At 41.0% G+C, this 24983-nt stretch overlaps 1 protein-coding gene across 1 annotated transcript; it reads right to left on the bottom strand.

The window, feature by feature from the left end:
- Window positions 1–393: 393 nt before the first annotated feature.
- On the bottom strand, window positions 394–2903 carry SOX11 (SRY-box transcription factor 11). Its single transcript, XM_008496610.2, has one exon. It carries the CDS (start codon window positions 2809–2811, stop codon window positions 1600–1602), a length of 1212 nt encoding a protein of 403 aa, XP_008494832.1. The 5' UTR covers window positions 2812–2903; the 3' UTR covers window positions 394–1599.
- Window positions 2904–24983: the final 22080 nt, after the last annotated feature.

Genomic DNA, 24983 nt, shown 5'->3' with positions numbered 1-24983 from the left:
AAGGCGAGGGGAGGTGAAAAAAAAGGCAAAGAAAAGAAGCAGTCCTTACTCTTCCCATCTAGCTACGGTCATGCACAACACAGCCTACAGCTACCGCTCCTCCGCGGGCGAGTTGTGATAACACTGCATCTTCAGCGTGACTTCTACAGACACTAATAGCGATACGAGTTTCTATCAGTTCCAGCTGATTTATTAAAATTGTCAAGATACAGACTTTCAGCATTTAAAAAAAAAAAAAAAAAAAAAAAAACAGGCTATGATGTTGACAGTGCACAAGTCTGCTTTTGCCATCATATGCTACAAAATATGCAGATGGTCTGTATTTTAGATTATATTGCACAACATGAGAAACTTTTTAAACTATGTGCCTTTTTTCTTTTTCTTTTTTTTTTCTTTTTTTTTGCTAAAATCGAGAATCCAGTTTCATACCTTCCATCTGGGGCCCCATCCACATATCACAGCGTATGAGATACATAAAGTCCTACTATAGTACAGTACATATACAATCTTTTAAACTAAGATAACAGCTCTGAGGTCTATATCACCATTTTCAATAAATCTTTACCTACAAATATTGAACAAATCTGAACTATAGCTGTACAAAAAAAGTGTTTGTTTCTTTTTTTTTTTTTTTTTTAAAACCACAAGGCCTTTAGATGCAAGGATTATTCTTTTTAAAATTTTAATCCTTTTAAAACCAGGACGTAACGTACCAACAAACTTGCATGCTAAAAACAGAGAAAATAAAAGAAAATAAAAGGGAAGAAGTGCCTGAAAAGTCTTACTGAAAAAACACAGCAAGAATGTTCCCTTTTCACTGTACAAAAATACGCCTGAAAATATATTAATTTTTAAAAAAGACTGAGGTCTGTTATGTATCAAAAATGTTTCAATACCTTTTTGTACTGAGGTCTAGGCTGTCTGGTATTCAATCAAGGAGGTATAAGGGAACAAGTTACAAAAAAAAAAAAAGTTGGCAAGTAGAAATCACATTTGTAAAACCATAAACAATTTGATCTGAAAAGTAAACTCTGATCTTAAGTCAGTTCAGTTATTTGTAAGCGTTTGTACAGTCTGCATTTTTTCAAGCTCCCTGCAGCTTTGTTAAGAATCGGATGCATAGAAGACATCAGTTTTCTCCCTCCAAAAAAAGTTGCAATGGTCCCTTTCGGAAAAAAAAAAAAAAAAAAAATCAGAACAGTTCTTTAAGATCTCTCACGGGAAAAAAAATAAAAATCCACAAACCCCCTTGAGTAACAGTTGTGCTGCCAAAAGACTTCTTTGCAGACCATCTTCCAGCCTTCAATCAGAGACCGACAAGCTTCAAACAGCGCCTTCTGAATCTTTTTTTTCCCCCAGTCCCATTTGCCTTTGCTGTTGTTGTGACCACCAAATGCAATAAAAATTAAAATAAAATAAAATTAAAAAAAAAAATCACAACTCCCGGGCTCGGAACTAACTTCGAGATTTTTTTTTTCTAAAGAAAACAAGACTTTTTTTATCATCATCATCATCATCATCATCATCATCACCACCACCGGCGTGGCGTGGCTCCAGCTCCGCCGCTGCCTCGCTGCCCGCCCTCGCCGTCGCCCCCGCTCAGTACGTGAACACCAGGTCGGAGAAGTTCGCCTCCAGCCAGTCGCCTGCGATCATCTCGCTCAGCTCCGGGGTGCAGTAGTCGGGGAACTCGAAGTGGGAGCCGAGGCTGCCCTCGCTGAAGGAGTCCAGGTCCTTGTCCACCAGCGAGAGGGAGAGGTTGCCGGCGGCGGCGCCCGCGCCCAGCTCGGCGGCGGCGTGGCCGTGCTGGGAGAAGTTGAGGCTGAGGTCGAAAAGCAGGTCGTCCGCCTCCTCGCTGCCGGCCGACGAGGTGGAGATGGACCGGGAGGAGGCCGGGGAGAGGCCGGGCGGCTGCTGCGGCAGCGGCGGGCCCTGTTTAGTGATGTTCTTGAAGCTGTAGTAGAGTCTGCTGCCACCGCCTGCCGCCGCGGCACCGCCCCGCACCTCCTCGTAGAGGCTCGCCCCCTCGGTGGACTCCGCCGAGGAGCTCAAGGTGGGACTCGCCGGCACTTTAGCCACGTTGTACCGCCGCAGCTGCTGCGGCCCCGGCTCTTCATCCTCGTCCTCGTCCTCCGCCTCTTGCTTGATCCGCAGCTGCAGCTCGTCCTCCTCCTCATCCTCATCCTCCTCCTCATCCATGAAGACGCACTTGACCGTCTTGCTGCTCACCTTCAGGGTACCGAAGACGTACTCATCCCCCGCGTAGTCACCGTGGTGAGCGGCTTTGGCTCCCGGCTTAGGGGGCGAGGTGGCGGAGGAGGTTTTCAGCTTGCTACACTTCTTGCTGGAGCTCTTGGCGCTTTTACTGCCGCCGCTGCTGGTGGGTGCGTTTTTCTCCGGACTTTGGCTGGCATTAGGCTTGGACGACGGGTCCATTTTGGGCTTTTTCCTGGGGCGGTATTTGTAGTCGGGGTAATCGGCCATGTGCTTGAGCCGCAGCCTCTCCGCCTCCCGGATGAAAGGTATCTTCTCGCTGTCCTTCAGCATTTTCCACCGCTTGCCAAGGCGCTTGGAGATCTCCGCGTTATGCATGTCCGGGGACTGCTCCATGATTTTCCTCCTCTCGATTTTAGACCACACCATAAACGCGTTCATGGGTCTCTTTATGTGCCCCGACGCCGTTTTGCACCAGTCCGGATCGCTCTCGTCCAAAGCCACCGGGCTACAAGCCATGAACTCGCCTTCTTCTGTGTCCATCGCTTCCCGGGGCAGGTTGCTCTCCGTCTCCGTACTTTCCGCTTGCTGCACCATGGTGCGGTCCTGCCGAAACACCGCTCTTCCCGCCGCGCCGCGCCGCTCCGAACCAACAAAGCCGTTCCGCCGCCCCCTCCCACCGCCGCACCTTGCCCCTCGCTTGCCGGCGGAGCCCAGCCGAGCGAGCGAGGCGGAGCCCGCGGGGCGACCGGCGGCCGGTGCCTGTTGCCCGCTGCTGCCCGCAGCCCCGGCGGCCGCCGCGGCCGGGCGGGCTGGGGCGCGGCTGGGCTGGTGCGCGCTGGGCGCCGCGCTCTGCCCCTGCCCCGGCCTCGCGCCACCCCGCGCCGAGCCGCGCGCGCACCCCCTTCTGCCAAACTCCCGGCTCCGCGCCCAACTGGTTATCAGCGCCTCATATGGGTGACATCACTGCGGCCCCCGGCCAATGGCGACGCTCGGCCGCGCCCCCGGCCACGCCCATCCCTTTTATTATCTGCCCCCGCCTCCCGCCCTGACACACCCCCCGCACAGGGGGTGGCGGGGGAGGGGGTTGCTGCTTCTCCTGCTGGCGCATCCCGTCGCCCGGGAGGCGGCGGCGCCACGGGGGGCCTCGCCCGCTGGCCTCGGCTGAGGGCTGCCGCCGGGCGCGGAGCAGACCGGAGCGGTGCGCGGCGCGGCGAGGAGACGCGAGGCGGGGAAGGGGCTGGCGGCGGCTCCCCCGTGGCCCGCTCACCTCTAGGGGCTGCGGAGCACTGCACGGCTGGGAGCGGCGGCAGGGGGCGCTGGCGCTCTGTGGCCGGCACAGCGGCGGCGCGACGGACCCTCTGGCGGGAGTGGGACCGCTCCGGTACCGTCCCCACCGGGCTGGGCCGAGCCGGGTTCCGCCGGGTTCACTCCCTGGAGTGAGCGCCTTCCACGGCGCTGCCGCGATAGTCGTCGGCGCGGGTCTGCTCCACTGTAGCGGATCCGTGACCGTGAATCCCCGGAAGAACGCGCCAGGCATCCCGTTTTCCCGCTCCCACGGGAGCTCAGGGCTTGCCTCGGTGGCCCGTCGGCAGTGAGCTGGGATGCGAAGCCGCGGGGCAGGGCACGGCGAGGGGGACGAGGGGACGCGATTGCCCGCGGTTGCGGATGGTTCCTCAGCGGCCCCCGCCTGCTGGGCGGCCGTGCCTGCTGCTCCTCGGGGCTTGCCCGGGAATGGGGGGGGGGGCCCTGTCCCCCAGGGCATACCCAGGCTGCCCGCGGAGGTGAGTTGAATGAGGGAGGTCATGACGCCCACCTGGAGGCATTTCCCGCGGGGTGTAGGCAGACGACAAAAGCGGTTTCCCCAAAGTAAGGGGTGAAAACTTCTAGTGAAGCATCTAACAGATCTGATCTTGTTGTCATTCAGTTATCCAACAATGTTGTGGTTATTGCAGAACGCCTGAAGAGGATCCAGCTACTCTGGATAATACCACGTTTGTTTCCATCTCAAAATTTATGAAATCTAGATTCGATGGTGTACTCATCTGTAGTCATTTTGCTTTGCAAAACACGTACTGAAAATGAATTCACATACTGTTTTGTGGGTCCCTTTGTGTTTTTCTAGCTACTGTTTGGAGTTATTAGCAAGACAGAAGTTTAATAAGTTTTGTGATGGTTGCTGGCTGGATGCAGACATGATGGCAGTGAGAGGGATGAGGCCTGGCACAGCTTCTCTTCTGTCAGAGCGCATCCTATGATCTGGCTCTAATGGGGCAGCAGGTCTCCTGGTACATTATCTAATTAGCACAGTGGTTCATTTTCCTCAGACCACAGCAAAATTACTATGTTTGGATGATGTGACTATGATATCATAGGACTGCAGAGTGACTAGTGCTGTTACAGGAACACAAAAAAACCCAAGAGTCATTCACCTCTTTTAACTTTATGGATGTATTAGAGCTATCAGTCTCTGCTGCACTTGTCAGACATCAGGCAGAGTCTGAATTGGTAGACAACAGGCAGATACATAGTGTCCTGTCGCTTCCTCTGCTTGACTAGCTGCCTGTACAGTGTTAAGGGAAAGATCATAGCTTGAGAAGGTTCAGTTACTTCACTGTGAAGATGTAATTTGAAAAATACCCTTATGCCTCTCCATGGGTGCCTCCAGGAGGGACTTTCTCTCTGAGGCTTGATGCCACTTCTCTCGTTCATTGTGGTTGCACCTGATGGTACAAACACACCCCATATTCTTATCCTTTGGGGTAGGAGGTAAAATGGAATATTTGCCTGGTAGATTTCTCAGCCTGTCATAGAATGTTACAGTTTAGAGAAGCTGCATGAGGAGAGGGTGCAATGCCTTCAGGAGTGCCTGAGTCTGTGCTGCAGCTGTGGTCAGCTGTGGTCTCTCGCAGGAGGGCTGTTGGCAAGACAGGACATTCCTTCCAAGAGGGCCATGAATTTGGTGCTTTTTGCTGCGAATGAGGACTCATTCATATTGGCCATGCTGTAGTGCTATCTGTGTAGCAAGGGTTTCATAGTGGGTGAGAGTGTGCTTCTCACAATGACAATGTGGACAGGACTTGCAGGAGATATGTAGTTGGCTGGCTGTCTCCAGGGAAGGCAGCTGAACTGCTGGGACTGTTACTAAAATGGCACCAACACATACCAAGTGTCTTAGTTAATCCTGTTTCTTAATATTTTTCTGTAAATATTGGTATTCAGATTATTTTTTTTTTAAATTACCCCTGTGAGAAATACTGAGGCTTTTACATACATTGTGAATCCAGAGAGAAATAGTGGTGTTTTTTGCAAAATGAAAGAAATAAGTGTTTTAATTTGTCAATTTTTCACCTTCTGTGGGAAATTTCATTATGCTATATAGTTCCATAAAATTCATGCTGATGAAATGAAGATTAAATGTTTCCTCAATTTCCTATGAAAGGAAAAAAACCCAATAAATTCATAAAATCCTACTATTTTGCCAAATCAGCATTTTCCAAGAGCTATTAACTATTTGGGAAAATTTTGAGTCAGTTCCAATGGGAACCATATAATCAATATTAATAAGACATTTTGGTGACTTGAGCTCCATCCACAACACTGACAGAATCTGCCATTTAACACTCTAAGATCAGGAGGTAATATTAACAATGCTTTGGTATACATTAAAACCACCATTGTTACAACAGACTTCATCTGGAATGTGTACCCCTGTGAAGAAGTGAAGAGACTTTGGGCATCACATGATTTTCATAAATTCAATTTTTCTATTTTTCTCTTGTATCTCATTTTCTGAAGTGTCTTGGCAGCACTGCAATTTTCCCTCAAAGTGATCTTTTAGATACAAACAGTACTACTGCTTTCTCATGCTTTTTAGTGTTATGTTCATGTTGCTTTTTGTTTTATTTTGAGGGGTAGTGCTAGGAAGATAATAAAGCTGAAAACAGACTGATAAATAATAGCCACACTCAATAAAAACTTATCTTGAGGATTTTAGAAACCTGATTAAAACATGTATATGAATAAGTAGACATTACTGTTAAAGTGAAATAATTTACTCTTCTAAAAGCAGTTCAATAATTGCATGTGTGTATGTTGTGTATTCCTATTAGAGTGCAGCAGTCAGAGTTAACAGCTCACCACTTGTTCTTTTGAAATTCAAATGAATAATCAGCTTTCCATTATCTAGGTCATAAGCAGACTGGGCTACCCCAGAAAGTGGGAGAACACAGGTAAAATGCAATTCACTAGAGAGCTTACTGCCTTCCCCCTTGGATGGAGGCTTTTTTCAGGTCTGCATCTACACTGGGCTTCTTAGGACCATGATGTGTTATCCTGAGTTCAGTATAGCATGAATATATAACACCCTGATTGAAAAGCCTGAGGTCCCTGGGTTTAGAAGCTGGTGTGATGCCTCCAAAAGCCTGAAGTTAGCTAGTAGAAGACATTTCACACAGGAATACAAGTGAATGTGGCCCTCTGTGCCCCATTGGTGTTTAGAAAGGTGAAGTGATCCATCTTTTTAAGAGGCTTTATTTACATTGTTCTTGCAAGATGTTGGCTAAAAAAAAAAAAACAACAACAACAAAAAACCCAAACAAATCAAAAAGCTTGGTTGCTGAAGAAGCAGTGTTTCAGAAAATGTGGAGGATATTTCTTCTCCTTACAGCTTCTGCTCTCTGTGTTAGATCTAAGTAAAGTGAAAGCTGAGATTTTTACTGTGCTAACTCTGAAGACAAGTAGTATGATGATTGCAGTGATCTTTCAGATATTTATTTCATGCCTGTTCTATATTGGGCTGCAGAGTTTTTGTGTCTGGAGAGCTCAAAATGACTTTGCATGGGGAACGTGTGGGAAAACTGGAGCTTCCGCACCTTCTGCAAGGTGTGGGAAGTGGTTGCAGTCACCAGCTGTAGATTCAAAATACAGGAAGAGAGAAGTATAGTGTCAAGAGAGTTTTGTCTTAATGGGAACCATATGATGATTTCTGAATAGAGGGGTCACACCTGAGGTTGGATCACAGACATATTTCCTAGGGATCTTTACTGAAATACACATAAATTCCTTGCAGTCATGAGGAAAAAAAAAAAGATGTGAGTTTACCTTTTCTTAACTAATACAAGATACAGTAGTGGAAAGGCACACACACTGGCTCTGCTCTTTTGGATCTGGTGAATCTCCTGCCCCTGGAGTTTTTGTTTTAAGCTGCTCATTCACGTGAGCAATTCAACTTCCTTGTCATCACTAGGAAGATGGTATCATCTCCTGTGTTTTCAGCTACTGTATGGTAGCTGCTGCAGGCTCTTGGAGCCAAGGTTGTGTAAGAGCGTACCTTCCTCAAAGCCTTTGTTTTGAAAATAAAAGTATGTAGAGGACTAGAGCTGAGTGATCTAACAACTGAATTTCGCAGTGAGAGGTGAAATACACTGTGAAACAGAGTAACCATTCCAGAGGTTAAATTAATTTAGTCAAAATCCAGAGAAGCTATTTACAGCCAATTTAAAACTAAAGGTAGGCAAAGTGCATGCATTGGCTACAGCCATAGTAAAGGCAGTGCAGGGCTTAGGGAGGGTTTGCTGTCTGGCCAACACAGAATGAAGCCCCTTACCAGACAGCACAGTCCCTCTGCTGCCAGAGGGGTGGTTGCAAGGGTCCAGCTGGAGCCCAGAGAAGCTGTCATGGAAGCTGCTCCTCCTATTTTTCCTTCTGTCAGGGCTGAGTATTCAACTTATTGGCTGATGCACAACCCCTCCTGGTTACATAATGGAAATCTGACAAAAGAACTGCCCTGGAACTTCTCACTGCCTATAGGTAGCTCTAGAAAGCACATTTGACCACTGTTCATTGACATGATCTATAAAGACTTTTCAGGACTAACATTATGTGTGTGCCTGTTGAACCAATATAGCAGTTAAAAATTTAGTAAGCAGCCTTATTCTTTCAGCTTATATTTTGTGCAAGGTGTGTGACTGGGGTTTACTGAGTGTGTTTGGGTCTGGCGTCCTGCACTGGGTTGTTGCTCGACCATTAAAATGTTATTGGGTGACAGTGCTGTCTCCCTGGGACAGTGAGGATGGGCCATTTCTTTTCATCCCCAACATGCTGGTCTTAAGGAGATAATTTGATAACAAGATGTGCCAGTTATCATTTTTCTTCATATCATTTTGGTTGCAAAATGCAACCTATAAAAAATTTCAAACTCATTCTTTGAGCATTGTGTATACTGCAGACATTTTATATACTAAGAAACAGCATAAAAGTAATGTTGGGGTGTTCCACACACAGTGCAACCTTTTTAGAATTTTTGTTTTCAAGACAAAAATACCTTTTCCTTCCTCATTGTGAGATTAAAACCCAGTTCTGCAAGTCAAACAGGGTCCTTTCCATCCCACAGCTCACTGTAGCACTGGTAGCTCTGTTTGGCTGACAACTTCCTCTGCCACTTGTGTGTAACCCCATTGATTCAAACGTATGCCCCCAGCAACACCTGTGCAAATTCATGGATGGCACTGGGATTGCACAGATGCCATGGAGGGCATATTCTGGCATACAGGGTATTTATTACTGGTGGTGATGCATGAGATGGAAGGGATCCAGGACTCAGGCTGAGTTTGTGCAGCTGGCAGTCAGAAATTTACTTGCAAACTGAGCTCATTGGGTAGGAAAATCAGTGTGATAATGAATCCAAAGCCTCCAGTGCCAATTTTACCAATTTTTTTTTTTTTTTTTTTTTTTTTTTTTCAGGGCAGGAGAACAATTTAGAAAAGCTGTGTCCCTTACTAAAAGTCTCTGAAAGTTGTGCTTGGAAATAAGTGAAAGGGATTCCATAAGAGATTATATTGCAATTATTTGATATCAGAAATTACTATTATGAAGCTTGCTTAAGTAGAAATGTTTACTTGTTTCTACTGAACAGTTGAAATGCATAAATTGAATGTGTGGCTTTAACACAAATCATTACCTTAATTTTATTTAAATATTAGTAGCAGTTACTAAAGGAAAAAAATTTTTTAATTTGATTGGTGTGAAATCTTCCACAAAAATCAAAACAATTCAAAGTGATAGTTTATTCATCATACTATACCTTTATATTGTTTGTCTATAGATACTGAAATCTGTAGTGTTACAGAAGGTCTCTTAGGAAAAAGAGTTGTATCTTGAACCAATTATGGACCATCTCTGGTTAAACTGCAGAGCTAGTTTGCTTTGCTTAATACAGGTAATTTGATGTTGTAAAGTATTTGTCAGTGCCTTAGGGTAGTCTCCTAGGGCACACATGTTTCACTGTATAATATTTCACAGTCATGTGAACCATTTAACCTGCTTAGGGGGTGATATTCATGACATATAGGATTTTTTTCCATTATGTACTTAATGTATGCTATATGCTTAAAGCTTCTCTTTGTGAAGTCTGGAATGATAATCATATTTATTGCATTGGATTTGCTTGCTATTTTGGGGGGAGGTGGAGAGGAGGGAAGTCTATTCAGTTCAGCAGCTTTCTTAGGATGTGAGAATTTAACAAGGACATGACAAAAATGCAGAACAGAATGGTGTAGCATTAGACATCACAGCAATATACCCTAATAGAGATATAAAGCATGATCACAGTTGAATAGATGCAGACACACGGATTAATCATTTACCTTTTCCTTCTTCCCAAAGCAGAGTGGAGGGCCTCATCCTCACTTTCAACCAAATGACATTTGAATCTATAAAACCCACACAGGGTACATTCTTTGACTATTTTTCTTTGGCTTGTTTTGGTACTTTGGCTCTTCTTACTTTCATTTTGCTTTGAAGGAAGCAGCAACCTGACCTGCAGGAAAGGTGTGTGCCAAGGCTCATGCCCCGTGTCCTTCCCTGATTGGCATCTGCTGCTCAGCTGCCCTTTGCCTTTCTGTAGCAAGTGAGAAGCCACTCTTCAGTGTATGTCTGAAAAATTTTTAGTTTACAGGACCTCTAAAGTGATCAAGGTCCTACAAAATTCTACAGGAGTTTTGCTAAGGAGGGTGTTGCCCTAAGTGCTGCCCAGCCCCATTTAATTTCCTGACCACAAATTTGAAGATACTCAGAGGCATGGCTATAGTGTGACCTGCCCTTTCAGATCAGTCAGGAACCACACACTAGGAAAAACTCAGAGGCTGGCTTTAGCCATGCTTTCTCCCCTGCCAGCTGTGGAAATGTTGTGGGTGATGTGTGGAGCCCAAGCTGGTTATCTCAGTGGTGTGTGTGCTGGCTTCATACAAGGTGACCTCCTACCTAGACAGTTGTGAAGCTTTAAAGTGTCAGCAGGAACTACTTGGAGCTTCAAGCCAGTGCCTGTGTCAGGTCCCCTGGTTGTGTCCTCATCCATCCTACTTTGGCCTCTTCGGGTAGAGCTTGTTCTGGGCAACTTAGGGATGGGGCTTCTTGGGCTGCCCTGACTTCTTCCTCCAGGCACTTTTCTTGGTGGCAATCCCAAGCTTGAGTTTGTACTGGCAAAATCTGGGTGAGAGAAGTGGAACAGCTGTACAGTGGAAATGGAAAGTAGAGCAAGTTACTGAACAAGGAAGCAAACCACATAATATGTGTATTGGCTGTATGTATATGGAGAAAGAAACAGTTTATATAAAGGTCTTTATAAAGCTCTTTATGCACTTGTTTTCTTATGCCCATCTTTCTATTACCATTGTTTCAAAAATAAATACATCTAACAATCATTTCATTGCCTGCTTTTTGTCCAAATGGAAAACAAACAAACCTCCTAGTAATAGATAATATCAGCAGTCACAAGAAATTGTACATTTTCTGAACAAGGAAGGCACACAGAAGTGTTGTATTCCTTCACAAACCCCTCTGAATTCACAGGAATGAAATAAATACACTGACTATGACTGGGACTGGTAAAGCAATGCTTCAGTTAATACTGGTTCTGATTTTCCATTTTTATTAATTTGTTGTAAATTTGGATAATAGCCTTAAAGTAAAAGCCACTACAAAACTGCAAAGGTATATGCATATAAAAATACATTACAAATTCTTATGAAAACCACCTTGTGTTCTCACAGTCCTTAAAATAAAATAAAACAAAAAATTACCAAGTATTCACCAAAAATAGGTAACTGCAGAAAAAAAAAAACCCAAAACACATCATTCCATTCCCTCTAATAACATTTGCTTTGTAATAAAAATGAGAAGCATTTCCTTATTCTATCCAATATTTCTTGTTTATGGAATATACTAGGAGGTTCCAGGTATGTGAATAACCCTGACTGTACCAGTCATTTAATGATGGTGGAGGTTGCATTAATTTGGAAAAGGTTGTTCACTTTAAACCAAAAGATCAAACTTTCTGTCCTCCCTCATCCTTCTCTTATGTTGCAAACAGTACTCTGTTAGTATTAACACCAAGATATTCAGTAACATTAGAGGCCTGAAGGCTTCCTGATGCTTTATTACACAATGATGAAAATATAACATTTCTAACTTCATCAAATCAAGCATTTCATTACAGCATCCTGCAAGTTTAGAAAACTGATTTCTTTGTGACAGCATGGCCTGAATCCAGTTTTTGCATACAAGACATGGTTACTAATGAACTTTGTAACTCAGCTGACACTTGCTCTTATTTTTCATTTTCACCACACTAGGAATTTTAAGTCAGAACCGCAAACAAAACGTATTTGTTACAGGCTATCGTATAGTTTGTTTGACAAAGTCTTCAATCAACAATACACCAGGAGTCTGTCGTCAATTGTATTTCCAATTTACATAGCAGTTGATACCTCACAAGCAGGTGAAGTCTAAGGTAAGGAATTATTTCCAAGGTTTTAAAGATGGGACCTACAGTATACGGGTTCTCTGTGCCCCCGCAGTGCTGAACAGAAAAGTATGGTACAGAGAGCTAGAAACCTTCCTGATTTCTCCTTTCTCCTTGGAAGAGCCTCTTTTATCTATCTCCCTGCTTAAAGGAATATTTGCCCTGTGCATGTAATATATGGAGGAAACATTTTTTAAAGCATAGACTTGCCTCAGATCCCGAGTACTTGCTCAAAACTTTTCTTCATGTACAAACTTAGTCCAGCATGTTCCTCACCTTGCAGGGTAGATTCTCTATAAAGTATCATATATTTTGTGAATAATATTAATAGAGGTCTGCTCAACCCATTCACATATCTTTGCAGTTCCTTTGTTCTTCACTTCCCAAACTGCAAGAGAGGAAGGGGAGCAGCTGACCAGATACACACAAATTCAGAGTGCTCACCAAGCCTTTCATTTGGCAATTTAGACATAAACAAGCCAAACCAGGAAAAGATCTGAGCCAGTGCTAAGGTAGTTTATCAAAGGCTACATAATGAGCTTGAAAGGACAGAAATAGCCCTGAATTCCTCCCCATTACAATCTTGTGGACTCTTCACTACACAGTCTTGAGTCTAAATGTGTAAGCACACTGAGAAGTCACATTTGAAATGACAGCTTGTACAACATAATTTCTACCATTTTGGGACAGGGTAAGTTTCCAAATCAGAGCCAACCCAAGGAGAGACACATGAAAAGGAAGTATGTTTTCTGGGGCTTTTTTTTGCATGTGAACAGTTTTCTCTTGAAGCAAATAATTATTTGGGAGAGGCATCTACTTCTATTCTCAAGCAGAAAAAAAAATATTGTCATTTTGTTCCTTTTCTGTGTTATTCTGGTAACACATTTTAGTGACTGTATGGATTGCTGATTATTCAGAATCACTTCTCAGAGAGATTGAATTTACATTTTACCTAGACACCAGTCTTACCCAGAAAGATCTTTTTCATTTCAGTGCTAGTTTGAAAATCCATTATTTGGTGTTCATTGTATGCGGGTTTTCATTCACAGCAAGATTGCTGTGGTAGAAGAAATATACACACAAACTCAATAGCTTCACTAACTATGAGTTTTCTTGAAATATAGAAAAAGTCTTTTCTAGTTTCTCTGAGCACAGAGTTTGGAAAATTCTGGAAAATCTGCTTTGTTTCCAGAGAGTTTAGCATAATCGTTTGGAATCTACCTCTTTCTTACCTAAGTCCCTCCTGGATTTCAGAATGGACAATTTTGGTTCCCTCAGACAATAAAGTAATTTTGTATTTAAATCAGGGATTATGAAGCAACTGGAAGTGCTGGTCCTGAAGTATTTACTTAGTGTAATCTCAGTGATATGATGACAACACCACTGATGCTTTGCCAACATCAATCCTCATCAGGTCTTCCTACTAATACTCAAGAGTTAAAGTTGTTTCAAACACACAATTTTCTTTCCTGTAAGAAAGTTTAACATTAGTCAGTTTCAGTGGCCATCTGGGAACACCAGTCTCAATTATACTGTTCAGCCATCTAGTCCAAGTCAAGTAAAGTCACTGTTTCACTGTCTCTCTAGGGAAACCACAATATTTATTGATGACCTGGTGTCTCTGATTCAGATGCTGGGTAATTCCTAGCACAGTGGTGCTATGGTACAGGTCAAGGGTCATTTGTTGTTTCCAGAGTGAAAATACCTGTAGTCACTGTGAATTCTGAAAGATTATGCAGACAAAACTAGAACTGCTTTTTGCAGTGCTGCTCATGAATCTTCTGATTTTAAAATGTCAGCAGGAGAGCACAGACATTTCAGTTTGAAAATAAACAACATAACTTCCTATCAACTGTTCTGTTTGAAGCAGACCATTAAGTTAAATCAACAAGAAATGTGAATTTTAACTTTATTCCATCTTCTTTATTGAGGTTTTCTCATTTGCAACAGTAATTTCTCACCGCTCCTCAAATGGATACCTTTCTAGTAATAACATAATTATGACAAAAAAATCATGTTTCTGGATTTTGTATTGAGAAGCAAATGCCAATAATTTGTATTCCACAATATTTACTTTTAATATATGCATTATATAATTTTTTATATTACATATTCCATAATTTTCATATTTTATGTTATATACTCATATATAATATATATAATATTTATTGGTAGCCAATTGTACAAAATTCAAGGTCATTTTGGATGCAATTATAGTATTGCTATTACGCATTTTAATGATCAGCTAAGGAGGAAATAGAGGGTAATCAAGAGCTAATGGAAATGGCAAAGTGAGTGAGGAGAAAAGGTGCAATATGGAAAGAGAGTGGGAAATGTTGAGGTTTAAATCTGAAGAAATAGGATTTAGTTGTCATATTCTACTGGAAAACACTAATTTTTTATAACAAAACATTGAGCAGATAAAACAGCTTCATAACATTTATCATATATAGACTGTTGTTGCTGATCATTGTGTCAAGCTTCCTATTAGCATCATCAAGATGACGGATATAGACTTCAGGGAACATAAGAAGCACAGAGATAGCAGGGCCATAGTCTGTAATTCCCAGGGGAACGCAGTCCTCTCTTCATTTTTGGTTTGGTACTTACAGGCTGGAAGCCAGTGGGGGGAAGAACTGAAGCAAAGTGACAGAGATGAGTCACCATAATCTGGTTCTGTATCACCTCTCCTTTTAACGCAAAAGCTTTCTTAAACGTAATGGGGGGAGGAAAAAAAAACCAAAAAAAGGAAAACCTGTTCAAAATGTGCCCAGCTCGTAGAGGGTCTGAGCCATAGTTACTTGTACCTTTGGTGGAAGGCACAGGCAAAAGAAGTGTTGTGCAGTATTTACTGCAATGTTTTCTTCAGACTTAATCAGGTAGTAAAAGCAAACAGCTACAAGAAAATGAGTTCCCAGGGTTGCTCCAATGTCACTCACATGCTCAAGATAAGCTCAGCAACTGCTCTCTCCTCTTTTAAGTGAAGACATCCTGCAGCTCAAATATGAAGTTGGATTGTAAATGATCCATCCCAGGCCATAACTATTTATATTTATGCAAAGAGAATTACAGTTTTGAAATACATGTCTTCTTAGTGGCTTCCCAAAAAAACCCAAAACAAAACAAAAAAAAAGAAAAGTACCTTTTATAATTCCAGTCCTTCTGCTTTTCCTGGTTGTGGGCACTTGCTGACAGGGAGTGAAATCTATCACTCTCACTCTCTCTTTCCAAAAATTCCCCCCTGCTTTTCTCTGTTCTTGACAACAACAGCACAGAAGAGTACAGCCTTAAAACAAAATTTTCTACAGTGTGTCATGTTGCTGCTGAAATTTAATGATATTCAGGGCTAGGAGAAAAGAGCAGCTGCCCTCCAGGTGGTGTGCCATAAATGCTCCCAGAACTCAGCAGGAAGCTGTATAAGTTCAATTCAGTGAAGCAAATTCAATCATTTGCCCCTTTGTAAATGGAGCATAAAAAAAAAATATATTCTTTGAAAGATCTTAACACAAGAGCTACTCATACCTAAAAATTTGCAAACATTTTTTTTGCTGGCATTGATTATATTTCAGATAAGCTTTATAGAAACTTACTAACAGCAATTTTACTTTAGAGCACCGTGGAAAAGATACAGGAAATTCCCATAAATAGCCAATGTTTGTTTCATGCAGAACTCAACAATTCTTGGTGAGCAAGATACTGTAAGGTTAAGGAGTTGTCTTTGTAATGCCCTCTTATAAACATCAAACAGCATTTCCAAGGAATTAACTTTTTATGACAAACCAAATTAATGCAGTGTTATTTGATTAAGTATGATCACTGTTGTGGATTTTCAGTTCAGGTTATTATTATTTTGTTATAGACTCTACCTACAAATTAGAAGTACAGTAGTAAATCTTTTGAGCCCCAGCTCCTTTTAATATTAATTGTTGTTCTGGTACTTAGGATTCACACTTATCTTTCACAGCCAATGTCACAACTTAAAATTGGCTTTGTTAACACTGCAAGGCTACTGCAACAAGGTGGTTGCATAGGTCTTCATGGACTATTTATTACATCCAAGTGAATGACTATTTTCACCTTTTAATGTTTTTGCAAGTTTGAACTTCACCTTGTAAACAACATGAAAGTAAATATTTTTCTTTTAACATTTGGCCTCACCTGTTTTTTTGTTGTGAAATATATTAGAAAGTGATAAAAGACATTCTCTGTCCTCATGCAACTAAATAAAAAAAAGACAGCTTTGAGTTGAAAATAGGAATTTGGCAAATTATTAATACGTTATTTCTTGTGACACTTTGAGGGGGGGAAATGGCAGAACACAGAAGTACATATAAGCATATACTACTTCTGTGGGGTTTTTTTTTAGGAGTTCTGTGTTATAAACCACACAGAAAAACACCAACTGGACTGGCAAAGATGCCCAGCCTAAAATTTCTTCTGTACATGCTGGACCATAAGGTTTCCCTTGCCTCTGATGCTGGTAAAACAGCCCTATTTCTCAAAAGAATATATCTGATGCTGTCATGCAAGCCACAAGTTTTCTAAATTAAGCAGAAAATGTTTTCCCAATTAGCTGAGGACACTAAGAACAACTGCTTGAGCATTAGAGCTATGAACTGCTAACTTTGATACAAAATTTATGATCATTGGGCCAAATACTATTCTCTTACAAATGGTTTTCTTAGATGAACAGCACTTACACAGAGCAGGAATAAATATTTGATAGGATCTGTACCTCCTTGCCTATGAAATTGAAAAGCTATCATAACCCCAGTGAAAAAATGCTGCAGTTTATTATCTGTTCCCCCTAAATTTTCCATCTTTATTGCATAAAATTTGTAGAAATATCTCCAGTTTGATCCTTCCCCTCATAGGAGGAGGAAGAAGGCAGAACAGTTTAATATAATAAGCAGAGCAGTCTGAACGCAAAGTTGTGAGCTGTGGCTCTGTGTTTGTGCAGCTATATTAACTTCTGTGGAACAATTCCTAATTGAATTTTTTTTTCCAGGAAAATACAATGCTTTGAGGGTTTTTCTTCTGTGTTATCTAGGAAAGCATATGCTCTAAATAGGGATGGATTCTGCTAGAGGTATAGGAAAGTAGCTGTCTTTTGAAAAGTGTTTTAAAACTCTGAAAGCTTATCATGAACAGTAGAATTGGCCAAGCAATATTATTTTCAGAACCAAAAATTGCATAATTGAGCAATTTGTGATTCAGCCAGGAAACATTCCTGTTATCTGCAGTTTTTCAGTATTTGCTAAATTTTTGCTTATATGGCACTCCTTATTGAATTACATGCTGTTCAGTTTCTCCAGGATGGTCAACCAATATTTTTCTATACACATTGACTGTGACTAAAGCTGCAGTTGGACTTCTGTGGGTAAAATACACCTAAAATTATTTGGTTTTGTGAAGCAACTCTGCATTGTTTAATAAGCTTTAAAATAAAGTACTGATTTTTCCATTTTTCCCCCCTCCCACAAAATCACTCATTCTGCTACTCCCAGCATCAGTGCAGGATATGGAGACAGTATGTGAAAAGCAAGGGGCTGTTTAAATCAACACTTCCACAAGCAGCTCTTTAAACCAGTGTGCAGAGCTAAGTACCCCTCTCTCTTCTGACCTTCTTCACCCTTCCCTGGCTCCCTTGGCCTTATCTGCAATCAGAGTGCCTGACCCTGCACATCCTGACAGGTCACAGGTATTTCCTTCTTTGAGTGACCTGAAGGGTATTGCTAATTCTAGTAGCTAAACCACTTTTTTTTTTTTTTTTTTTTTTTTCCCTCTGTGTATTTCAATGCAGTTGTATTGATACAGCTTGTGGGTTTTTTGTTGTTTGTTTGTTTTTTTACATCAATCTGTTCTTTTGTTTTTCACTGACTTTGTTAAGTTATTTGACAGTCTAAAGAGAATTATTAAGCCTATGCTATTTTCTTAGCTTCATTGCAAATGTTTTCCTGTTAGGCTTACTATTTATTAAAAGGTTTCATGAAGCCAAATATATTTTACAGTAAATAATGGTTCTGAATAATTGATATGTTGAAAACATGTCACCTGAAATACAAAATTCCAAGCAAAGAAATGCTGCATCATTTATCTGAAATAATCCAGTTTTGATGCAACTTGTTTGAATTCATCTGCTGATTTTAGAAGTGCCTCTCCTACCTGACTATATTTACTGATATTCTTTTCCTGAGAGTCATGTCAATCAGACTACAGGTCCTGCACTTTTCGGATTCCAGTGTAAAGGCAAGTCAGAAACAGAGAAAAATCTTATTACATATCAGAAGTGAGCATTTCAGGAGATCTGGTTGCCTTTTGCAGCATTTTATTATGTAAGTCATTGAATCCTTTTTTGCACCTAGAAAATCAAAAGGCCATTGAGTGACCTTTCCTTCTCCTCCCAGTTTTTAAAAATTGAATTTACTGAGCAGGGTGCAGCTAGTAGGCTGGAAGGGCAGTGGTAAGAGAGGATGAAAAGCTAGTCCTGTGAAATCTGTGGCAAAGATTCAGTTACATAAACAGGAGTTCAAACGGGAACAAGAGAAGAGAAAACATGAGCATGGTAGCAACCATCTCCTGAGATCCCTGTGGCTCTGTGCTGCTCTCAGGAGACCTTTCTGCAATCCACACAGTGACAAAGGGCTTCTTGGTCTGAAATCTGAGGAGATGATAAATGTCCTATTGCTTCACCACCGTAGATGGTGTTGCTGATAAAGGCTGCTGTGAAGGATTTGTCCTGGTCACTCTCCAGGCTGTCAGACCTTGTCCCTCACAGTAGAAGTTCTGACTAGTTTAGATTAATTGATAAAGATGCACAAAGCTGGAGATCCAAATGTGTCTCTTCCTCTTAATAACAGTGATGTGATTTTTTTTTTAACCTTTTCTGTTAAAGCACCAAATCTCTAAGTATAGAGAATACCCACATGCCTGAGCCTCTCTTGCAAAGAGGATAGGACCCAATCACACACTGTGCCACTCATTGCCATTGGTAATGTAGAAACAGAGTGGACAGGCTCCTTTTTACTTGTAACTTACTAGGCAAATACCCAGGTGTTCCAGGTTTTCAGATATAAGAAACTGTTTTGCTTTTTAAAATATGACACTATAAACTAGTATGGAAACAAAACAAATCTCCAACATTGAATTTTCCTATTAAAAACATCAGTTAACAATTCAAGAGTCTTTAAGTGTTTCTAAAGCCAATACAACCTACATATTTAATAAGTAGATAGAAAACTATGGATTTACAATAAGAGATTTTGTACATACCTGAGTATTTACAAAATCCTTTAAAAGGCATTTACATCTAAATTTACTATTTTTCTAAATGTCAGCTGAGAGGGAATTTTTACATCCAGTTTATAAATTCTGGAAATTAGGGGGTTCATAATACAGAGTTGTTTAGAAACTTTTATTTATAGCAGCACTAACAGATGCTGCAGTACTGAACACTAACCCCTTTACTCTTCTCATTCTGGTATTCCAATCATTCATACCAATTTTTATTATGAGCACTGTAATGTACAGTGTCTCTGCCACACAATCGGCACACGTTTTTCATGCATATGTGTCTTTTCTTGTGAGTAGAGCTCTGTAACTAAAAGTATTTTATCAGCTCTTGAGTAAAATACATCAGGGGCGGGAGGGAAGGGATTTAGGTACACAGCTCTTGTTGATAATGAGAGCTTCACTGTTACTAAATGTTTACTAATGATAAGAGCAAAATATATTTGTGGCATGAACTTCACATAATATTTTACCTGCTCTTTGAGCAGGTAAGCAAAACAAACACTTTCCTCTGTAATTTTCAGTAGTGAACTCAGCAGTATACACAAAGAGAGAGAAAGAAAAGGGGGGAAAAAAAAGCAACCTTGACTCTGCTTATGCTGTATTAAATGATGGTATTTAGAAAAGGGCCAGTGCAGGGACTGGTTAGAGCCATACTTCAAACCCAAATTATTCGATGATTCTATGATTCCTCTGGAAAAAATGGGAAAAATATGACATAACGTGCCCGTGACAACAGAGGTTGCTCCTTTGTGTGTTCTTGACATGCAAAGTGCGTGGGGAAGGGGTCCCACTTCTCCCTTGTGGACCCATCCTCTTTCTGAGTGTGTTTCCTTAGAAGTGTAAACCCTAACTCTTCTCCAGTCCAGTCAGTCTTTACTCACAGTATTTCAGACAATTCCCTGACAACTGTAAAACTCCTGTTTCAGGTACGCTCACAGGTGGGTGAACACAAGACATGAGAGCCTTCTTCCTGTGGCTGCAGATGGGCTAATTTACCTTTACCACCATCTGTGAAGACACAGAGTACTCATAGATCAGAGCTTAGGGCTTCCCAGCTTACTTTGAAGCCAGTTTGCTGTCTGTGCTGCCCACAATCTGCCCCAGATAGTCAGGGACCACACTGTGGGGAATCTACCGTGGAGAGCAAATACATCTTTTGTACCATGCCAGCATCTCAGTTAGGGATAACTGTGATCTGTGAAGTCCAGTTTCTAAATTTAGTCTAATCATGACACTAGCCCTTTAGAAACATGGTAAAGCCACCAGTGATAGACTTCTCTGCCACTTTGAGTCTCTGAGGAGCACTACCTCAGCATTAACTACAGAGGGTCTGCATCTGCATCCAGCTGAAATAGCTGCCAGGGCCTCTCACTGGGCAGACTTGTTTACTCAAGCATATACCTGATTACTCACATGGCAGTGATAAGGAGTGTTATTTGTTGGCAAACAGGTGTAACTCATCAATAATGGTGGCAGAAGGTCACTTGATGACATACTTGGACACACTGTGTGTTTGTTTAGTTTTAAAAGTACTCATCTGTCAGGGGAAGGGCAGCTAAAGATGCATGCCACATAAATCAGAGGGAAGCCTCTTCAGTACATCCCAAAATCCAGCAGTTGCTTTTCAGCACTCATTACCAGCCACAGCAGCCTTCCTCCCAAATACCCACTACGTTGGTCTGTAAAGGGGCTTTGCTTTGCTGTTGGGAAGTAAGCACAGGTGTGGTGGCTTGCTCAGGGCAGAGGAGGGAACACCCAGCTGACAAGCTGTGCCCAGCGCTGCAGAGCTGGGGGATGCAGGGATAAATACAAGAATGGCCCAGGGGAGGTAGCCAATGCCTCAGAGCTGGGCTGGGTTGGGTTCAAAGCTGTGTTTTCCCAGAGTCACTTCTGTGGGCAGATAGCTCAGGCTGTTTTGATACTCCTGGGTATCAAAATAACAAATTCCTTATGGATTGCAGTGTCCTGAGCCTCTGTAATAGCATCAAATGAATCTATGATGAAAATAAACTCTAGACATTTACACCCTTTTCAGGTAAGTCCTACTTGCTTTGCTTCCAGAATTCTCATATGATTGCAATGGAGTAGGCAACTCTTACTCCACAGAGCAGAAACGAGGTACCAGAGGTCTGTGTTTTGTTGTTTTTTTCTTTGTTTTTTTTTTTTTTTTGCTGCAGTATAAAATAATTTCTACTCTATGGCTAAAAAGCACAATGACTTTTCTTTACATTTTCCTCATACACACTGACAACTGAGTCCCACTCTGATTCTGTAAGCAGCTGCATATAGGATGCTTTTTTTGCTAAATGGTATTGCACAGCCTCTCTTTCACATCAGGTTTATGCAAAAACTGTACAATCCTGAAATATCCTTTGGACACCAAGCCCAATTCCAGCACTTGCAAAAATAAAGAGGCTTTTTCAATAGTAATATTTAATCTTGCCTTTCTATATAATAAGCAACTGAGCCTTGAGATTGAATACTAGAAGTTCTTGATTTGTTTTTGTCAATGCATTCTTCTCCTTCTCTAGGAATGTGTATTGTAAGGCTGGTATGAGGATAATGAGACACTAGCACTGATTTACTTACAATATATACGTGTATGTGTTTTGTACCTGCATACAGATAAGAAAGACCAAGCAAATACTTTTATATTGGTGCTGTTTAAAAACAGCAACACAAAAATGATCAATAAAAATGATCAAGGAAAAATGATCAAGCAAAACTAATAAAGCAATTGAAAAGGCATGTGTGTGTACAGGACGAGAGAAAAAAATCATGTTATATTTTTGATCACTATATATTTTTAGCATTTATGGTTTCTTATGCCAGTTCTTCTACAGTAGTGATGAAAACAAATTATCTTCCCATGTGATTATCTTGGAAGGATGGATGTGCATCATATGTAAGGATGGGAAGTCTGCATCAAGATGAAAGATCATGTTTAGTGTTTGATTTTTAAGGTCTCATTTTAGTATTTCTTCTTGTACAAATTCTTTCTTCCCTCAAGTCCTACATAAATGTAACCCTAATTACCTATATATGTTAAATCTGCATAGACAAAAGTGTGTTTGTCAGAGCTTGAGATGTTTTCCAGTAGATGCCAACTGAAATAGATTATGATTAAAATGTGAACATTAAGTAGAAGAACACTGATGGAAACATTTGTGTTTGTGTGTCTTCCCTAAAAGGAAAATACTTTGGAAAGTAGCTGTCAAGCTTCCTATGAAGGCAAAAATTCCTGCAAAAAAGTTTTGACTGATTTTCATTTGTATTTTTCAAGCTTTTAACCTTGTATTTAATAAACCCTCTTCGGGACATGCAACTATATAAGCATACAGACAGAGAAAGAAGGAGGGGGCATCATTAACTGAATCCATTCAGATTCATCACGAAAATGATATTGTTTTCTTATTTATGAAGTCCATGTGCAAAATAATTAGCAGAGCTGCAGTAAGAAATTCATCACTGATTCACAGTGCAATTAAGCCAGGATCTCTTTTTTCCCACTGGGGAAGGGTCACAAACTCACAGCCATCCGTTCACTCACTTCGTGCTAGGTGGGAAACGCGGCCCCCAAACCACCAAAGCGGAGGTGTGTTTGGCACAGTTTTCAGCTGAGTGAGGCCAACAGCCAAGAAGAGGAAAAGGCTGTGAACCCAGAAAAAAATAAGTCTATTTAAGTGTTTAATATTTTGTTTTTGTGGAACATGATATAAAATTTCACAATCTCTTCCTAAGCTTGTGACCTTGAAAGGATTCCCCTCCTTCATTTTCTTGTTTTGGAAAACATTTTTTAAAAAAAAAAAATTGTTGGACTATCTTGCCATGTGTTTACTTTTTTTTTTTTCCTCAAGTTCCTACTGATTACCTGAATTTAAATGATTGCTAGTATGCTTTTAATGTGAAAGTAGGCAGTGAATATGTTAAGTAGAGCAATTAACATACTTCTGACAACGACTTGTTTCTTCCTTACTCAGTGAATATGCATGTTTGTGCACCTTGCAGCAACAGAAGGTTTGACAGAAAGAGTCATGTTGAAGCCAGGAAATTACAAACAATGATGACAATTTGAGGGGAAAAATGTTGAGTAGGAAGCCACAAACAAGAAACCCAAAATGGAGTATAATGCAGACATGCATGGCTATTGTATTTTGAACACCACCAAATAAGCTGCTTGGATTTGTTGTAATTTTCTCATCCTTTTGTTTGCAGGAAATTCACAAAGTCAAATCAAGAAGCTTTCATATCACTTTTCTCTGAAGTGAAGTTCAAAATCTCTTAAATTCTCACATTGAGGTGCAATTAGATAACAAATAGGAACAGGGCAGACATCTTGGTCACTAACTGCACAACCAATAGAAAATTCTTTTTAGGAAGTGGGGTGATGTAATTGCCTCCAGTCCTAAACAAAACTTGTATATACTATTGCCAAGTCCATTCAGGTTCAGAAAACTCAGTAGTACAAGGAGAAAACTTTATCACTCATTAAATGTCTGTGCAGAGACCCAAAGCATTTACTCTGAAGAGTGATAATGTCATGTCATGAAGTCATGATGCCTCTCAATTGGTAGTGTATGATGTGTGCTATTCTTTTCTGTTTAAAAAAAATATAATATCTGGAATATACTCCTTTATTTACCGTGTGCAGGGATTATTTTTTTTTCCTCTTGAGATGTAATTCAAAGGTCTGTCTTTGCCTTAGTTCTCCATTTACTCATGTTGAACAGCAAATAGAAAAACCATTGTATTATTGCATGAAATTCCAAATTTTGAATTAAAGTCATCTCTTCATCACTGCTTTGCCCACGGAGTAACCAAGGGAAGCCTAGAGAGTGGGAATGAAGTCAGGATCTCTGTCTTGCTGTTGCTAGAGCAGAAAACACTTTTGAGGCAATTTACTCAGCCTCACCTTGCTAACACAAGGCTCTCCAACACCTGATCACTCTCAGAGGAGAGTACTTGTCCTCGGATAGCATGGATATGAGATAAAAACACAAGAAAACACCAGTTACAATTCCCTTGACTCCTTCAACCACAGAAGACATTATTTACTGGATGGAACTTATCTCATAAGTGGATTTTGTGTTTGAAGAAGATGCCATCTTGACAGGTTTGGTGACTGAAATCTTTCCAGAGGAAGTACAGTAGTGTTCATTAGAGAGCAGTTCTTCCCTTTCTGGTTAATGTATCAGCTCTGCTCTGAAAAGGATTCCTAAGGAGCCATTTAGTTTCTGTCTTGGTTACAGGTAAAATCTTCTGCAATGCAATAAAGGCCTCTGCATCAAAACCAGGATTAAATGATACTTAAATATCTGTTCTGTGAGGGATAAATTTCACTTTTGGTTCTTATGTTCCATTGAGACAACTAACAGGAATGACATATTGTGCCACTGATAGTTTTTTTCAGATGTAGATTTAAATTCAGAAAGCTAGCTCCAAATTTCTTTTGCAGCTGCTACATTGATCAATACAAAAGTTTGTCATGGAAAGGATGATGAAACAAATTTGGAAAACTACATGGAAATTATCTACTTGCAAAACACTGGTGTAACCCTGCCAAAAAACACTGTGATTTGCAAAGTCTCAAGTGAGTCAATTTCTTCTTTCTCGAATGAATACATTTCAGGTAGATATATCCGAGTTTATAAAGTAAGAAATTAAACTTTTCAGT

Source organism: Calypte anna, chromosome 3 (genome assembly GCF_003957555.1).
Source record: "Calypte anna isolate BGI_N300 chromosome 3, bCalAnn1_v1.p, whole genome shotgun sequence".
NCBI classification, from domain to species: domain Eukaryota; kingdom Metazoa; phylum Chordata; class Aves; order Apodiformes; family Trochilidae; genus Calypte; species Calypte anna.
The sequence above is the reverse complement of the archived record's forward strand: the minus strand, read 5'-3'. Positions and strand labels throughout refer to the sequence as shown.

What these genes read in the sequence shown, in the direction of transcription:
- SOX11 (XM_008496610.2), bottom strand. Translation starts at nt 2,811, where the DNA reads ATGGTGCAGCAAGCGGAAAGTACGGAGACGGAGAGCAACCTGCCCCGG.